Here is a 19034-nt window from a genome sequence, read left to right as displayed (position 1 = left end):
GAGAGGGGACCTCAGAAGCATCCAGACTCTGCCAGTGGCTAGTCCTCTACTTGATCCTGTCCTAGATCCTTTCACTGTAATAAACCTTGACCATGAGTATGACTCTGTGCTGAGTCCCATAAGTTCTTCCAGTGATCCCTGAACGTGCGTGTGGCCCTGGGGATCCCAAAACATACACACTCGCCGGCACCAGGGCTCCTCAGGTGTGTCTGGTGACAGGTAGTTTGACTCCAGGCCTTAAGTGTGTGCTAAGGATGCAGAAACACACAGGGCATGCTGGGATGAACCTCTCTCTGAGCTGGAGCCTTTGTCCCAGTCTCAGGTGGTTTTCTCTCTGCTGGTCCAGGCTGATCCACGTGGAAGACTCATTTTCCTACACACAGAGCCTATAACACAAAAGGCCAGCTGAGCAGCATCCTCTGCTGCCACCCCAAGGGAATAGAAGAAAAGCAAGTATTTGCCACACTGCCTAGGCAGCAGAAGAGAGCAGCCCAAGCCCCAACCTTGGGCTTTCTCAGGGTGAGGGGGCTCATAGGCTGTCCTTGTTCTCTACCTTTATGGACACAAGAGATGAGTGGACTCGATTGAATTCTCCCATTCTATCAAAAGCTCTCTGCTAGCACTCTGGTTCAAAAATGCCCAAGCTTTTGACCCTCTTACAAAGGAATGTGGGGAGCCAATCTTTCCCTCCCTCTCTCTCCCCTGCTTTTTCTGTATGTAGTATGGTGGGGTTGGATGGTGCACAGGGCTGCTAGTGAAGAGGACTCTTGCGTTCTGTCTTACAGACCCACATTTCCTCATATTTTCTCCTGCCTCCAGTTAACTCAGTATGTATAACAGCCACTATCAAGGTAACCTTGAGTGCTGTTTGTCCCCTCAGTAGATATTGTCATCCCCAACCTCTGCTGTTTGTCTGAAGCATCCATCAAGGGTATAAAAGGATAAGCTGAAGTGTATTAAATTCTTTAAGAGCTTATTTGAAAGGCACCTGGATGGTGCAGTTAGTTGAGCATCCAGCTCCTGGTTTCAGCTCAGGTCACGATCTCAGGGTCTCGAGATTGAGCCCTGTGTTGGATTCTGCATTCAGCACAGAGTCTGCTTGAGATTCTCCCTCTCCCTCTGCCCGTCCTGCTCGTGCTCACTTGCTCTCTCAAATAAGTAAATAAATAGATAACATATTACATTACATTAAAAAAAAGTTTATTTGAGCAAAAATTGATCTGAATTATATAGCATCCAACTTAGCCAGATAAAAAGGAACTCCAAGGAGCTGTATAAGATGACTTTTATAGGTAGAAGAGAATAGGAACAAGTCACATTAAACAAAATAGATTGATTATTTCAATGTTCCTTGCCTTGAGGGGATGGCAGAGATCTATTAGGCATATTGTCTAACTAGTGCTGTTCCGGCAGCTCTTAAATGACTGGTTTAAGATTCCATTTCTGGGAGTGCTAAAACTGTAAGTAAATCTCATTTTAGTGATGTAGAGCTTAGCATAAGGACTCTATTTTGGACTTGTCTTGTTTTTAACAGGGGTTATCTGAAGATATTACTAGCCCTTGGATCTTGCCCCAACTTAATTATCCTGTGTTTGGAGATCAGGAAATATTCCTGATATTTCAAGGAAACCAAATATAAACACAGGATAATTAAGTTTTATCTGAAGGCCACAATAGAAACCACTACTTTGATTTCCTATTTTATTTACTGTGTTCAGACAAATTAGTCACAGTTACATGATATGTCTTATGGATCAGCATAATCCAAGAGCCAGCCATAAAAAATTCTGCACGTTTCTAAGTACTGTTTTAGCTATATCCTACAAATTTTGCTATATGCTATTTTTGTTATTGGTTGGTTCTAAATGTTTTATAATTTTTATGACAATTTCTTCTGTGACCCAAAAGTTACTTCAAGGAATTTTTATTTCCAAACATTTCAAGCTTTTCTAATTCTCTCTTTTTTTTAAATACTGGGTTTAAACTTCGTTCCATTATGATTGGAGAAAATGATCTGTATCTTCCAGCCCTTTGAAAAGTTAAGACTTGCTTTTTATGCCTCAGTATATGGTCCTTTTTGTAAATGTTCTGTGAAATTTTTAAAAGATTGTGAGTTCTTTTGGTACAGAATTCTCTATATGTCCTTCAGATAAAACATGTTGATTGTGTTTAAATCTTCATATAGTTTATTTATATTTGCTTTCCTTGAAATATCAGTTACTAAGAGATAGGTGTTAAAATTCTCTCAGTATGATATTGGATTCATTTGTTTCTTCTTGTACTTCAATATTATTTAGAATTATTTTATTATTTTATTTTTTTATAATAAACTTATTTTTTATTGGTGTTCAATTTACCAACATACAGAATGACACCCAGTGCTCATCCTGTCAAGTGCCCCCCTCACTGCCCGTCACCAATTCACCCCCACCCCCCGCCCTCCTCCCCTTCCACCACCCCTAGTTCATTTCCCAGAGTTAGGAGTCTTTATGTTCTGTCTCCCTTTCTGATATTTCCCACACATTTCTTCTCCCTTCCCTTATATTCCCTTTCACTATTATTTATATTCCCCAAATGAATGAGAACATACAATGTTTGTCCTTCTCCGATTGACTTACTTCACTCAGCATAATACCCTCCAGTTAATTACCTGCTGATTTGAATTTTTTATCATTGTGTAGTCATCTTCTTTATTTTCAGTAATGCTTTTGGCTTGTCTGTTTTGTCTAACATTAACATTTATCTATTCCAGCTTACTTTTGCTAGTATTCCATCCATATTTCCCTTATCTTTTTACTTCTAACTTCTCTGCATCTTTATGAATCTTGAATAACTTATTTAACTGGATTTTTAAAAAGCCTTCTAATGACACCAAAAGCAGGAGCAGTAATATTATTTATTTTTATTTTCCATATTTTTAATAAAATTTTTAAAAATGGTTAAATGGAGTTGATAAAAATTTAAAACTTTTGCTCTTAAAAAGAGACCACTAAAAATATGAAAAGACAAATCACAGAAGGAAAATATTTGTAAAACATACATCTGATAAAGAACTTACACCTAGGATCTATAAAGAATTCCTACAACTGGATAAGAACACAACCTAATTAAAATAGCTGTCAAAAGTAGGCAGGAATTAGTCATTTGGAAAATGCAAACTGAAACCACAAGATACCATTACATGCTCACTAAACAGGCTAAAATAAAAAAGACTGACAATTCCATGGGTTGGCAAGGATATGAAGAAACTGGAACCCTCAAACATTACTGGTAGAAATGTAACGTGATAAAGCTACTTTGGAGAATTTTTTAATAAAGTTAAACATTACTTACTAAATGACTTAGCATTCCAACTCCTAGACCTTCCTAAGGGAAATGGAAAGAGATGTCCACCCCAAGACATGCACGTGAATGATTGTAGAAGCATAATTGGTAATAGATCCAAACTGGGAACAGTCTACTGTCTATCAACATTTTGTATTTTTTAACTGGAGTATTTAGTCCATTTATTCTTTTTGTAATTATAGATGTATTAGGATTTTTTTCCTGTTGTGTTTTCTGTATAGTCTATCTTTTTTCGTATTTCTTTTTCTCCTCCTTTCTTGCTTTTCTTTGGATTATTTTTTTCCTAATTCCATATTTCTCATTTCCCATTAACCTGGAAGTGATATGTTCTACTGCTGTCTTATAATAGTTACCCTGAAAATGTCAACATGCATACTTAGAAATCAAAGTCTAGAGTTAATAGCTTTGCCCTTTTCTCAAATGACACAAGGAATTTAGAACACACTTACTATAATAACTCCCTGCTTATATCTATTGCTAAAGTTGTAATTTTTAACCCCATAAAACATTTTTATTATTTTACAAAATCAATAGTTATTGAATTACATATGCTTTTTTTTTTCTGTCATCCTGAATTCTATCTCATACTCTTCATTCATGATCATTTTTCCCAAGAAATTTTTGTAACAAAATGCAGTATATTGTAGTGGTTAACAGTATGGCTTCCAGAGCCAAACTGCTTTTATTTTTTATACTGCTTTTTATTTCTCCTTTATCAATAGGGAAACTGAGGCAGAGGGCTATCCAGTAACTTGCCTAGGAAACTGAGGCAGAGGGCTATCCAGTAACATGCCTAGTCACATTTGGCAAGTTGCAGTGGCAGGATTTGGACCCACTAACTCCCTATATTTAAATCCAGTAGCACCCTCTCCCCTATAGAGGGCTTATTAAAAAACCCATGGTCTAAGAAATCTTTTGGTGGTACAACAGGCCAGAGGCCTTCTCCACTGTCAGGAAATTTACATGTAGGTTCAAATTCCTCCTACACCTTGAGGTTTATGAAATTTATAAAGGGCTAATCTGTAAAGATTAACTTTACAAGCAAATTACAGGTAGCTTGAATTTCAGCCTTCTAAATGCTTATAAAATCAATTTCTCTGGTTTCTTGCATATTTATTATTTTGCTTCAGATAATTGGAACTGTCTTGCAAAAGGACAAGACTCCTTCCATAAAAATCCATTTCTGTTTCTGGACCCTCTTCACCTTGCTTCCCTTATTCCTGGGCAGACCAACAGTAAATCCTTGCTTTATAAAGTAAATCACTAAAATCTCCCCTAATATAAAGTCACTTAGATGTTGATAAACCTCAGGAGAAACCGTACGATGGAATTGTTAAAATGCTAGATAGATTTTGAAGCCATCTCTGGTGGTGGGGGTCCTTTCAGAAGTGTGGTTAGCACAGAACAATCTCCTAGGTCTTCTAGATTGTCTACAATCTCTATAAGTCTTTCTACTCTGTCACAGGACAGCATGCTGGAGGCATTGGCTCTGAACTTCTCCCGCAGGTCCTCCTGGCTCAGTGGCTTCCTCCAGTGGCCGTAGAAGGTATCAGAGCACTCTGTGAAAGTGGCACCATCACTGAGAGTGACACTGACCTCGCAGTAGAGTGTGTTGAAGCTCGGCAGGTTGTCCCCAGGGTGCTCCAGCTTCACCTTACTTAGCAGTTCTCTTACCTGTGGCCTGCTGATCTGGCTCTTGTGGAATGATGGGACAGTGACATGACCATCAAGCAGTGTGGCACAGGCCACATATTGGAAGGAGTGACGAGCTTCATGCTCTGAGTCTGGGAAGGGTCTGTTTACATACTGCACATCTGGGATTCTGAGCACAATTTTCTCAATGTGGTCAGTGGGAAGTGGGGCTCTGTCTGTGACAAGGTGCTTTCTGACAGATGCAGCAGCATCTGCCACCCAGTGGGTGGCCAGATGTGCAGGGAACCTCTTGAAGGCCACATCCTGCTGGCCCAGCAGCCAAGTGTGGGACTCCAGGTTTGGAAGAACTTTGGGGGAATAGTTGGCATAGAAGGCCCCAAAGCCTGTGTGCATGTCCAAGACTTGCTTGTTTCCTTGAAGACCCAGCATCGCCAGAAAAGCAGCTTCCATCCCATGCTTGGCAGCATTTCCCATATGAAGAGGCTTGGTCTGAGTGGCAGCATTTGCCATGGGTGCCCCGGCATGAGAAACAGCGATAGCCAGGGCCTCTTGGCACTCTGGCATGCTGAGCCCTAAAAACTTGGATGCAGCAGCCGCACTGCCCAAAGTTCCTACCACAGAGGGGGGGTGGAATCTGAAAAGTAAAAAAAAAAAAAAGCAAAGAGTTGGAGAGTTACAGACCTGTCACCGGGAGGCAGTTGTAGTAGAGAAACGGGAGTGTAGATACCACAGGCCTGCTTCCTGGGTTCAGATCTCAACTCTGCCACTTACTAGCTGTGTGATCTTAGGAAAGTCATTCAACTTCTTTGTACCCATTTCATCTCCCATAAAATGGTGATAATCATAATATGCATCTTAGAAGGTTTTGTGACTTTTGCATGAATTTACATGCTTACAGTAGTGCTTGACACAGTGAGTTTTTAATAATTATTATCAGAAAGGCAAAAGTTGCTGCTTGGTGAAATCCCCTGTGAGTAGCTTTAAAAATGGAGGGCCTTGTAGAAACTGTGAAAATTCACTCAGTATTCCAATATACTCTCCTAGCAGGCTGAATGGAGTGGAAAAATAAATATAGGGTTGAACTACGTGACATAGCCAACATGTGACCATTTTTGATCAAGGAGTAAACAGTCAGGTTCAAGATCTTCTGAAAGTTCTCAGTCTGAAGGACCTTAGGAAATACCAAAGTAGATTCTGCCTTGAGATGGGATTAGGAATATTCAGAGTACCCATGAATACCAAAATGATGTGAATCACCCTAGGCTGAGAGACCGCCATTTGTTTTATGGTCATGGTTGCTTGATTCTCTTAATCCGAAGGAGATTTTTCATTAGTACTTCTGAAGTCACACCTTTGTGTATGAGTATATGGTTTGATATGCGACTGGAAAATTGACTTAGCTGTCAGCACGAATATTAACATTTTCAACTGAGCTAACTGCTATGTCAGAAGGCTCTACAGAGTTAATAATATCTAACAGGGGAAGGAGGAATGTGTCTGCCGCTGGATGGGGCAGATTCTCTCCATACCTCTTTGGTATGTCACTGGCTTCCTTGGAGAAATGCATTAATCGGCCTTGTATTTCAATCCCAACATTGAAAGCCAGCAGCAGATCAAGGCCAGAAAACTTTTGACTTGAAGGGAGAGCTTCAGATAGGGCCGTGAGGACAGGAAGGACAGCTCCAGAAGGGTGGGTGGCAGGATGCCATGTGTCATCAAAATCCATTGAGTGAATCTATGTAAACAGACACACAAACAACAAACCAAAACCAAAAAAAGTATTTACCTGAATGCAATGACGAAGAAAATTTTAGTTTAGTAATTACTTTTTTGATATGAGATTTTAAGATCTTATTATCTGAAAATAAAACCTATACACTGGCTGTAATTCTTTTTTTTTAATTTAATTTATTTATTATTTATTTATTTATTTATTTATTTATTTATTTATTTATGATAGTCACAGAGAGAGAGAGAGAGAGAGAGAGAGGCAGAGACACAGGCAGAGGGAGAAACAGGCTCCATGCACCGGGAGCCCGATGTGGGATTCGATCCCGGGTCTCCAGGATCGCGCCCTGGGCCAAAGGCAGGCGCCAAACCGCTGCGCCACCCAGGGATCCCCCACTGGCTGTAATTATTAATCACATGGCTGGGCACTGGACATGCTGTCCTCTGCCCAGAGCAGACAGGACTTTGAGGAGCAGCTAGAGAACCCCAGTGAACTTGGATCTTACCCAGGTGGCCAGAACTCTCTGCCACAGCCCCTGGAAAGAGCTACATCCTCCTTAAAACTAAAGCTGTGAAATTTAGGTGCCTGTTCCTCTCTCCTTCCCCCACCCTTCAAACAAGTTGCACTAAAAGTTTAATGTCATTTATTCCATATCAGGCAATATATTTTTGTACCTTTTTATTATGAAATAATATCAAACTTACAGGGACCTTGCAGGAACTCATAAAACCAGATTAACTATTAAGCTATATTTTAAAAATCAATATTATCTACCATAATGTCTTATTCTTCTTCATCTTAGCCATTTGCTTATCCCTTATATAATGAGAAGTCCACTTAAAAATAGAATTTTGTATCTATTGGATGTGGCTAGTCTGGACACTGGACATTTACTCCTGGATTCCTTATTGGGTTTGACTTTCAGTGTTCTGAGCTACTGTCCCACAAGCCATAAAAATATCTCAGAAATCCCAACACACTCATGTCTAAATTACATCTTGTGTATAGATATAGACTGCTGCTGACACACAAAGCAAAAAATTGTCAGATGAAAAGTGCTGATTTGCGCTTCAGAAAATATAGATACCATATGGCCATTGTTTCTTTTCTTTCTCAATATCTAGTGAATGAATGGTTGGATGAAAAGCTAATTATTGAATAGAAACCGGTACTGATCACAAGAAAAGGAAATGAGTCTGGATATCGGGTTTTATATTTTTTGCTATGTACATTCAAAGTTTAGATACCTTAGGGTGCTTTTATCTAAATCTTCCATCTTCTTTCCTGTACCTGACAATTTGTTTGAAAAGCATCAGTTCACCATAAAACATGAAAAGGGGAATAACTACATAGAAGAGAGGGCAGACCACTTCATCTCTGAACTGCAATGACTCATCCATGAAATATAGAAATGGAATGATTTCTGAGATATTTCCTTGCTCTGAAATTATTATTGTCTAACAGTTGAAAAGATATGTAAACCTCCTTACAGCCACGCCGTTCATAAAAGCAGCATATGGTGGTGGAAGCCTTAAGTCTGATTGACCCCAAACACTGCTGGACGCGTTGGAATTGTAGATCTGGAACAAGAGAATATCAATCAGTGATACTGGGTAGAAACATGACATGCCAAGTCTCATTCCTCATTTTTGGAGGCATTACTTTAGTAGTCCTTATTTGAACACTTTGTGCTAGATCACAGCCTTAACCATTGCATTCCTCTCTTCCTTGTAGAAGAATACACACCTTTTTCTGCAGAAGGGAGAGGAGATGCTGTTGCTCTGTCTTACACTATGATCCAGAGAAGAGCCCGGGGATGGAGTCTGAATTTATTCTTATGTATTCGTTGAGGGTTAACACCAGGGAAGGTGGACTAATTGTGTGCACCAGGTACATCCTTTGGAGAGTGGGTGTTGCATCTCCCACATACACACCCATTTTGCTCAGAGTGCTGAACCAGCTTGTTCTCCAGAGATTCTTAAAGTCTTTGCATGAATAAATGTCAGATGCTATTGGAGTAGTTGCTATTGCTACTAGGGCTCTCAGGTAGAAAGTGCTTTAAGTCATAATAATAAATGATGAGATATTACTAGTGCTAAATCCAGTCTTAATATTGGTCTTTATTAAGAATATGGATGAATATTAAAACTCAGATAAATAGAGCATAAAACCATATACAACAGTGCTATATACACCAAGTACTATCTCTAAAACAAAGAGTAGAATAATAGAACATAAACACATGTCTCTGGGCGCATTGGTGGGTATACCTCAGGCATTTGGCTTTATCTCTAAAGTAGACACTGAGCTTCTTACCTTACTATATTCACTGGCTTTGTGAAATACTTCTGTACTGGTTCCCAGGAAGCCAACACCCAGAGTATCTAGAATCATTCTCTTGCTTCTTTGAATAACGTGATCTGTCAGGTGCCCCACAGTCAAGCCATGAATCACTCTGGCAAAGCTTTCTGTGACAGACTTTAAAGGGAACAGTGTTAGAACAGTGCAATACTCACTTTGCATTTACTTATTCCTTACTATACAAGAGCTTGAGGTACCTTTATGTGAAGAGTTTTGCTCCATTAGGGGAAACCCTGTTGATCACATAAGCTCAATTCCTGAGAAATGATGAGTACGGAACCCTTGCTGTGCATGAAGTGAAGAGATGTGGAAATGCCCCAAGCCAGTTTCTGTCCCAAGTTGAGGACACAGACCAACATACAGGTTATGGCCACAGAGTGGGTGTGCAATGGTGCAGGGAAGCACAGGGTTAGCAGAAGATGGGAGGTACATGTTGTTCATAAAGTGGGTGTGCCTGGGGGCGATGCATCCACCTAGGAGGTACCATTATTAGATAAGTGCCAGGTGCCATGCTGTTATAAATACAGTATGCATCGAATGCCACAAGTTTCTGAGTGTTATGAGCGTCATCTCCCTTTGCAGGTGAGGACATCCAGACTTGATGTCACTAAGTTACACAACTCTTTTTTTTTTTTTTAAGGTTTATTTATTTGTCAGAGAGTGAGAGAGCACAAGCAGGGGGAGTTATGGAGAGAGAGAGGGAGAAGCAGATTCCCTGCTGAGCATGGAGCCCAATGTGGGGCTCCATCCCAGGACTATGGGATAATGACCTAAGCCAAAGGCAGACACTTAACCGCTTAACGGCCTGAGCCACCCAGGTACCCCTATGTTACACAACTCTTAAATGGTGGGGCTTGGACACAAATTCCTATGGTTCTAACTCCAAACTGGTGCACGAAGTTATTAAGCTACATTTCCTAAAGAGAAAACAGACATTGAAATACCTGGGGTTCTTGTTGAAAATGAACATTTCTGGTCTCTACGCCAGACTTCCAGAATTAGACTACCCTCCCATCCCCTAAATGGACCAGAAACTTTGGAAGCACAGCACAGGATTCTGTGTTTTCATTAAGATCTTTAGATGTTTCTTAAATATTCTAGTGCCATCATGTCCAACGTGGTAGCTACTCTCCACCTTGGCTATTGAGCCTTTGAAATGTCGCTAGTCCAAACTAGGATGTGTCATACGAGTAAAATAAACACTGGATTTTGAAGACTTAGTAGGAAAAAAGAACATAGAGCATCTCATTAATAATTCTAAAATATTGATTACACACTAAGATGACAGTATTTAGGATATATTGGTAATTCGGGACACCAGGATGACTCAGTGGTTGAGCATCTGCCTTTGGCTCAGGGCGTGATCCTGGAGTCCCAGGATGGAGTCCCACATCAGGCTCCCTGTGTGGAGCCTGCTTCTCCCTCTGCCTATGTCTCTGCCTCTCTCTGTGTGTCTCTCATGAATAAATAAATAACATCTTTAAAAAAGGGATATACTGGTAATTCAAATATAATATCATAACTAATTTCATCAGCTTCTTCTTACTTTTTAAGATATGGCCACTAGAAAATTTAAAATTACACTTGAGAACCACTTCCTGATGGTTCTTGTCAGTGATCATATGGAGGCATCAATACCTAGGCTGGTTGTGGAGACTTATGGGAGTCAGCAGGTGAAGGTGCCTGGGACAAGGAGGAAGGCTAAAGACAGAGGTGGGAGCATGGCCTGGGACTTGGAGGTGTGAGAGACGCAGTGATTTAGGCAAAGTCCAGCTGCAGAGCTGCCTACCAGGTGGAGGTGAGAGGGATTTGCAGGCTAGGACTGAGTGGCAGTTCCACTAGGCTGAAGACTGTGATGTCAAAGGGGAGCCATAGTGCTGCCTTTAAAAAGATCTATCAGAACTGTGTTTTGCAAAGATCTCAGTTGGCCCTCGTGTAGAGAATGTGTTGAGAGGCGTAGACAAGGGCAGGTAAGAGACTGGTGCTGTAGTCCAGGTTCTGGGTGGGGATTTGGCAGTGCCATCTACCAAGAAAGGAAGCACTGAAGGAAGGACAGCTGTCTGGACAATGATGAGGGGCTGTCTGTGAACTTGCTGAATATGAAGTACCTGTGGTCACCCTAGGGGAGAAGACAATTCTGCTGCCACCCACGAACCAGATAATAAAACCTACAGGATTATTTGCATATCAGAAGCAGTAGAGTGCTTTGCAATGCCTTTAAATATCAAGTTCATCAATGTATAGGCAATTATTTTGTTTTCTACCTGTCTTCACAAGAGAACAGCTCTTATGTATAGCTAAAAACGCCCACCCTTACATTGTGTTTCACTACATGCCTAGCACTTAGCATCACTTAATAAATGTCAGCTTGTTCCCCTTTTCTACTCTGATGACTGCATTATTGTACAACTTCCTTTACCTCTCTGAGCATCATATACATCATATTAAAACATTAGCTTTAGGGTGAGGGTTTTTTTTGAATTAGAGTATCTAGGGAGTCTAGGGTTCCCTGATGCTCTAAGATCAGTTCCTGGGCAGAGGTACAGAGATGAAACCGAGGCCCAGCTGGCAGTCCTCAACCTGGACACCAGCTAGTCCCCTATTTCCAGTCTTCAGATGACCAAGCCACAGAAACCATGCCATTTTCAAAAGGATGGGCTACGTTGTAGGTCTCCAACACTTTGGTAGAAAGATGAGGGAAGAGAGCAGGAGAGAAGATGGATGGCAGAGAGAAGGTGCTGGCACAGATATTTCTAACTAGGATGGAGAATAACAATCACTTTGATTATCATGCTGCTAGAAATTTGGGTAAACATATTTAGGAACAGAGGCAGAGAAGGAGGAAAAAGCACTGGCTCCATGATCCACCAAGTAAAACTTAGAGTTTTGAGAACAGGTTGGATACCTTGTTCTAAGCAAGCAAAGTGACCTATTTTCAAGCTCCCTTTCCATCCTCACAGCTCCCTTTCCATCCCCACAGCTAAATGGTTGAGGGCATTTAGTGATTGGTTGCTCATCTCTTCAGGGTTCAATCTGACCTGGAAGAGGCTTATGGGGAACACATGTATGCCTGGGGACCATGTGTTGTCAGGGCACCAACATGGATCCTGGAAGGTGATTGTGGTATCCATTTGTATGATCCCATGGTGCTAGTGGCCTATGGAGGTAAGGCTCCCTGGGGGGATCTCCTGACAAGTCCTGGATGGCAACTGTATCCCAAAGAAATGGCTCCTGAGGAAAGGAACTTGAGAACATAAACATGCAATGGCTCAGGTGTTTATATGATTGAGCCCATCTATTTCTAAAATATTTTTTTTGTTTTCTTGATTTTTTTCATGACATTTACAACTCTTTTTAGTAAAATACTGTTATCAGTGTATAAATTAAGGCAAAACATCAGCCACTTGATAAACATTTCATGAGCTCTTGCCACTGGGCTAAGTTCTCTAGAATACCAAACCAAGGTGTTATGATCCCTGCCACAAAAAGATTATCTTTTCCAGGGACCTAAGGACAGTAAACAGATCATTAGAAAGGCAATCTGGCCATGCCATAGTGGGCACAGATAAAACTGGGAGGTTAAAATTCAACGAACTAGTAATGATTCATTTTCTTCCTAATTCTATACAACAGAATCATGTCTCTTACTGGTAAAACACCAATGAAAAACCAGATGCAGGTAAATTAGATAGCCCAGAAGCTATGAGAAATGCTCAAATGCCAGTTTTGAAGAAGAAGCAGAAATCGCTAAGGACACTGAGAAAAGGAGAAGTAAGCTAGAAAACCAATGTAAATCAGCCAGAGAAGATGTGACAATACCTTGAGCATCATGTTGAAAGAGGAGGCGTATCTCTGGTGCGAATGGAAGGAGGACTTTGCTTGCTGGGCAACTCCCTTTATACCCTTCACCCTTTCCAGCCCATTCCCTTTCTCTTTGTTTTTATGCTAAAGTTTCCACTATTTCAACACCTCCCACAAATGTATACTTAGCTTACTTCAACTTCCTCACAATGAGTTGTAGCAAGGGATGAGGAATTAAACAAGGCAAGGAGGAACGGAGAGATGGTCAAGTGATTTCTCACAGACCTCTGGGAAGTGCCCTGGCAGTGAGGTATGATTGTATCTTGGGTTTAGATGCCATACATCAAAAGCAGAAAAAGGTGCACTCTTTTATCCAGATATTCCCACTTCTAAAAACGTATGGTAAGCAAATTGGCATGGATGTATGGAAGAATCCAGTGAAAAAAATTCCCAGATTTGCTTAGATGATTAAGAATTAGAAACAACCAAAACCCCCCAAAGAGTGGATTGGTGCAGTAAAATAGAGCATGCAGAGTGTTTAAGGCACCCTTATTTCCCCTTTCCCTGTCACCCCTGTTGGTCACTATTGTCTGAGAACAAATGTGCCAGCCTGAGTTCCTGGTGGCTTGAGATTAAGAACCTAGAAGGGCATTGGGGCTTAATCACCCTTTCCCCCAGCTTGTTCTTTGTTTTTCCTGCAATGCATTTTTTAATATACAGATCTCTCCTATTCTTGGTCCTCTGCCTGGCTGCTGGGATACATTGCCCACCTCCCTGCTATTGCTCAGGGCACCTTGCCCCATAGCCTGTCCAGGCCTCCTTGCTTATAATCAATCACTGTTGCTTGGCTAGTCAGGACCTAGCTTTTCTTCTCTGGGTAAGTACTATTTCCCTTGGACTGTCTTGGACAATTGGTTTATATTCATGGTGGTACAAAAAAACAAGTTATTTAAAATCTAAGCAATTCCTAAGACCACTTTTATATGAAATGAAAAATGGGCTATGATGACTTCAACTATCTCACCATGGAAAAGGTTTATAAGGGAATGATGAGCTTTAGTAAGTCTGATGAGCTTTAATGGAAGTGCCATCATTTGGTTTCTCTGGGCTCAAATTTTGCCAGAATTTGTGTGTGTGTGTGTGTGTGTGTGTGTGTGTGTGTGTGTGTGTGTGTCAACTTGGCTAGGCTGTGGTATCCATGTGTTGGGTAAAATACTAGTCTAGATGTTGCGTGGAAGGTATTTTTTATTATTTTTTAAAGACTTTATTTATTTATTTGAGAGGGAGAGAGATCCCAAGTAGGGAAGATGGGTGCAGGGAGAAGCAGGCTCCCCACTGAACAGAGAGCTGGATGTGGAGCTTGATCCTAGGACCCCAGGATCGTGACGTGAGCTGAAGGCAGATACCCAACAGACTGAGCCACCCCGGCATCCTGAATGTATTTTTTAGATGTGATTAACATTTAAATCAGTAGGCTTTGGGGATCCCTGGGTGGCTCAGTGGTTTAGCGCCTGCCTTCGGCCCAGGGCGTGATCCTGGAGTCCCTGGATCGAGCCCCATATCGAGTCTCCCTGCATGGAGCCTGCTTCTGCCTCTGCCTGTGTCTCTGCCTCTCTCTGTGTGTGTATCTCTCATGAATAAATAAATAAAATCTTTTAAAAAAATCAGTGGGCTTTGAGTAAAGCAGGTTATTTTCCATAATGGGTCTCATCCAACCAGTAGAAGGCCTTAAGAGAAAAATCTGAGATTCCTTGAGAAGGAAGGAATTCTGTTTCCACACTGCCCTTCAGACTCCAGACTCCAGTGTCCACTCTTCCCTTGGAGACTTCCAGCCTCCCCTGCAGATTTCATACTGGCCAGCCCTCACAATCACATGAACCAATTCTTTGAAATCTTTCTCTCTCTCATTTGAATTCATTCTGATCAAATAGACACACACACACACACTCTCTCTCTATTGGTTTTGTTTCTCTGGAGAACCCTAATACAAAATGCCTTCAGAGCCAGTAGATTCCATATTATTTGCCTTTGTATCTCCAGTACCTTTAATAGTCTCTGCCTCATTCTGGGTGCTGTGTCAATGAATGTGTGAGAGAGGGCATACATGTGGACACTAGGTGAGTATAGTGACTCTTAAGTCCCTACCGTAGTCTAGTTTTTGGACAGTTGGAAAATTAAAGTTCAGCCCCGGGAGTAAAATTCTGCCTGCATATCCTAAAATGGATGGCAGGGGCTTTCCTGAAAGGCTCTGGGGCTGCTCTGCCTCCATGGACTTCTGGAATATTGGGGGCCAGTTTCAGGTCAGAAGCTCACCCTGGGGAGGGATGAAAGTAGATTATGGGGCCAGTTGCTGTCAAGGAGTAAGTGAAGAGGAGTTTAAAGAGACCAGTTGACAAATCCAGCAGGGCTTTCCTAGGAACATACCTTCATGAGGTCACTTCATGAGTAACCATGCTGAATCTAGCCCTGAGTGCTGAGCTCCAATGGTGAGGGACTGTCTCACCCATCCTAAAAGACTGAGGCATAGATCAGAATGCCAATGTGTCATTTTATACTTTGGGTGTTCCTTTATGTTGGAAGGCTAGATACTTTCACTGTGTAGGGTCCTTCCCTGGGGCAGTGTGGCTGGGAGGTCAGGTGAGTAATGAGCTGCTGTTTGCTGAGTGTAGAACTGGAATAAAACAGGGGCAGGGATTTCAGGGACATTCACCGGGACATTCACTGGGACATTCGCTAGGACATTCATAAGTCCCTGCTCCCACACCCTGGATACTTCTCTGTTGGTCTTCACCAGATGTAGTCCTTCTAGATTACCCTAGACAGTTTCTGTGTACTTCTTTTTTTTTTTTTATTCTCTTTTAAGAATCCATACTGATCATCTTCCTCTTGCTGCAGCCCTCTGATACAGGAAAGCACATTCCAGTTTGGTCATGTTTTCAGTGTAGTTCTCAGAAATTACATTTGAGTTCTTGTAACTGGTAAGATGGCAGCCTACTTGGGGGTACATTATGTCTTCCTGAAGTATCTTCATGGTCCTGAGAGTTTGTCATTGCTCTTAGAAATCTTTTGTTTCATCTCATTTTTAGCATAGGTCATTTGTACATAACTCAGTCACTATATGTGGATTTTGCTAATTTAATTTGGAGAGGTAGTCTGTGCACCCCTGTCCTCATGTTGCCCTCATGTTGCCCTCATGTTGCTCCAATTCATGAATAACAAGGAATAGGCCCAAGAATGAATGGGACTAATCATGCTTAAAAGTATTAAAATCTTAAGGTAAATAGTGGAAAGTTGTGATAGAAGAAGGGAAAATGATTAGGAATGACATGATTGAAAAAGTAAATCCACAAGCAAGGTTGAATAGGGCCCAACAAGGATAGAGTAGGTGAGTAAGATAAAAATATGAAACACCACAGGGTACACCTGCATAGGTTGTGGACAGCTCGTCTGTAAGAGGGCCCTATCTACATCATTGACATTGTAGCTTTGTATAACTACTATGATAATTGCATAGCAGAACACATGACATTTTTCATTCTAATGAAATCATTATAACAGTTTTCATTATAACATTAAATCATTATAACATAAAACCACTTACAACAGTAAAGTGTGTTGGAAGACAGTTCTGCAGGGGTGTCACATTTTTCTTCACATTTTGCCAGCAGACACACCGACTGTCTTTATTCTAGATTATCTTTTAAAGAATGTGTAAACAGCTTTGGAAAGTAGAAGTATTATCTCTGTGGAGGAATGCATAGGCTTACCGCCCACCATAAAAGATTTAGGTTCCCTGAATTCAGGGTTCCTCTCCTGTAATAAAATTTACTGCAGGTGTGGATGTCACCTCTTTCCATTGTTGTGGGAAAGGGGGCTTTTCTTGTTGCAAGAAAAAACTGATACTCTACTGTTTCTGTGAGTAATGACATCATTTGTCTCTGGCCCAGAAGTCTTATGTCCTCTGCCACCATCCATGAAACCATGGCAGACTACATTGTTAACTCTCTTATAGTGTAAAATCTCTGTCCTGGACAAGGTGTCTGGAAGAAGGGGAACATCTTTCTGATTAGCAAAAAGGTACCAGAAGCCAGAAAGGAGCTAAATCCAGAGCATAAATATAAAGAGAAGGGAGGGGGATAATACGAAAGGATTGTGTTTTTCTAACCATTTCATTTATCACCTATGTAAAGTTAGGCCCCTCAAACTTCTACTCATACTCATTTCTAAGATCAGCGCTGGCCCAGGGTAAGATGGTTGGTTAACCATCAAGTAGGTGAGATTTTAGAAATCTCCTCAGGTAAGGCCCCAGACCAATGAAACAGACTCTCCAGGGGTAACATGCAGGCATCAATAGTTTTTAATGTTCCCCAGGGGATTCTATGTGTAGCCAAGGTGAAAGCCTAAGATCCTGAGATTTACTGAGAACGTTCCCATCCTCCTGTGGAGTCAGAACTTAGTGGTCTGCTGCCTTCCATTCTGGGGTCTAAGGCTTGCTCCTTCTCCAGATAGGTACCTGGCTTTGTGCAGAGCCCTGGGGTTTCTCTAGTTCTCTCTTGCTCTTTTTCAAGTCTTTCCCTGGAGCCCACAGATCTCTCCAGATACTGTATCTTGTCTCCATAGTTCTGACTTTTATCTGATTTCTCCTAAGCTGTGTCTCCTAAGCTCTACTGGGAAACAAATTAGTTCTTCAAAGACCCTATGCACTGAAGAAAAAAAAAAAAAAGTAAGCCCCTTCTGCCCTTTCTGCCTCCTTGTAATAAAAATTGGATTTTTTTAAGCACTGACTGAATATCAGGCACTATTCTAAGAGATTTTCATGCATTGATGTAATGTTTAATTCTCACAAAATATCATTATCTTCCTTTTGCAGATGAGGAAACTGAGGTGGAGAGAGTTGAGTGACTTGCCCAAGGTCACCCAACTAGGACATGGTAGAGCCAGGACGTAGAGACAGGCAGTTTGGCTCCAGACACTATACTAAGCCACACTAAATGGTAAAATGAATGTAAACAAGGTGAATAATATGAGTTTCCCCATGGTATCTACTTCGATGCTTTTTTTCTGGGAAATGTCAAATTCTTTAAGAAATTTTGTCTTATTTTTTTGGTGTCCCTGCTTAGCAGATGTCATAAGCACGTGCCTGTTTTTTCTGTTGGGCAATCAAGTGCAGCTCTGTTACCTCATGTCAGACTTTTGATGCTGAGTGTGTGCACAGTGCTGCTTGTACATTTGGATGTCAGAACATACCTACTTGATAAGGTTTCAACTGGTGCCTGGCTGGGTCTGTTCCCCCAAATCCCATTCACCAGTGTGGGTGGATCTGTTAAATGTTCATTTCTGAGCTTTGGCCTGTCTGGCATGGTTGTCTTAGCTCTAAGACAGCCTTGTTTTCTTCCTTGTAGGAAATAACCCAACACCTATTTCATCTAGGCAAGCAGATTTACTTATTTAGAGTAGTGGTTCTCATACTGTGTGTATCAGAGTCACCAGAAGGCTTGTCCCTAGAGTTTCTTTTTTTTTTTTTTTTCATCTCTCTCTCCCTCTCTCTCTCTCTCTTTTTAGATTTTATATATTTGATAGAGAGAGTACAAGCAGGAGGAGCAGCAGAGGGAGAGGGAGAAGCAAACTCCCCACTGAGCAGGGACCCTGACAGGGGGATCAATCCCAGGACCCTGGGATCATGACCTGAGCTGAAGGCAGATGCTTAACCAAGTGAGCCACCCAGGGCCCCCTAGAGGTTCTTTTAGAAAGTCTGGGATGAGGTCCAAGAGGTAGCATTTCTGACAGTTTCCCAGGTGGTGTCTGTGGTACTGGTGCCATAACCACACTCTGAAAACCACTGCCTTACAGCCATGTTGCTGCAGTGTGGTGTGGTCTATAGATCAGCATCAGCTGGGAGGCTTGATAGAAATGCAGAATTCCAAGCCACAGCCCAGAGCTATCCAATCAGAATCTGTGTTCAACAAATTTCTCAAAATGGAATTCATGTGTACCTTTACGCATGAGAAGTATTAGTTTAGATCATATATTTTGATCCAATTAGGGCTTTTAATATCAAACAAAGATACATCTTAGTGAATAACAGATTCCAAAGTAGTCAGTACATTATACTATAATCTGGCCACAAAGGAGACCAAATAAGAAT

At 41.3% G+C, this 19034-nt stretch overlaps 1 protein-coding gene and 1 long non-coding RNA gene across 15 annotated transcripts in view; one reads left to right on the top strand and one right to left on the bottom strand.

Moving 5' to 3' along the window:
• Positions 1-19034, top strand: part of LOC112655798 (uncharacterized) — a 145375-nt gene that overhangs the window by 8324 nt on the left and 118017 nt on the right. For 11 of the 14 annotated variants that reach the window (XR_007404855.1, XR_007404854.1, XR_007404851.1 and 8 more), the window contains 2 exons: positions 8462-8617; positions 17760-17883. This is a non-coding gene — a long non-coding RNA (uncharacterized LOC112655798). Of the gene's footprint in view, positions 1-8461; positions 8618-17759; positions 17904-19034 lie in introns of all 14 variants that reach the window. The other 3 variants (XR_007404858.1, XR_004808260.2, XR_007404853.1) reach the window with 2 other exon arrangements.
• Positions 2878-13170, bottom strand: ACOD1 (aconitate decarboxylase 1). Its single transcript, XM_025441295.3, has 5 exons — positions 12908-13170; positions 9044-9205; positions 8218-8307; positions 6528-6733; positions 2878-5632 (listed from the first exon to the last, which is right to left on the bottom strand). Exons 1-5 carry the CDS (start codon positions 12917-12919, stop codon positions 4687-4689), a joined length of 1416 nt encoding a protein of 471 aa, XP_025297080.1. The 5' UTR covers positions 12920-13170; the 3' UTR covers positions 2878-4686.

Source organism: Canis lupus, chromosome 22, assembly GCF_003254725.2.
Source record: "Canis lupus dingo isolate Sandy chromosome 22, ASM325472v2, whole genome shotgun sequence".
NCBI classification, from domain to species: Eukaryota; Metazoa; Chordata; class Mammalia; order Carnivora; family Canidae; genus Canis; species Canis lupus.
Note: the sequence above shows the minus strand (reverse complement) of the source record. Positions and strands in the feature narration are given on the sequence as shown.

Bases quoted from the DNA above. Each gene is read 5' to 3' on its own strand.
- ACOD1 (XM_025441295.3), bottom strand. The intron at 8,308-9,043 runs GTAAGAAGCTCA...CTCTTGTTCCAG, and splicing joins AAGCCAGTGAATATAGTAAG to ATCTACAATTCCAACGCGTC. The intron at 5,633-6,527 runs GTATGGAGAGAA...TTTACTTTTCAG, and splicing joins GCCAGTGACATACCAAAGAG to ATTCCACCCCCCCTCTGTGG.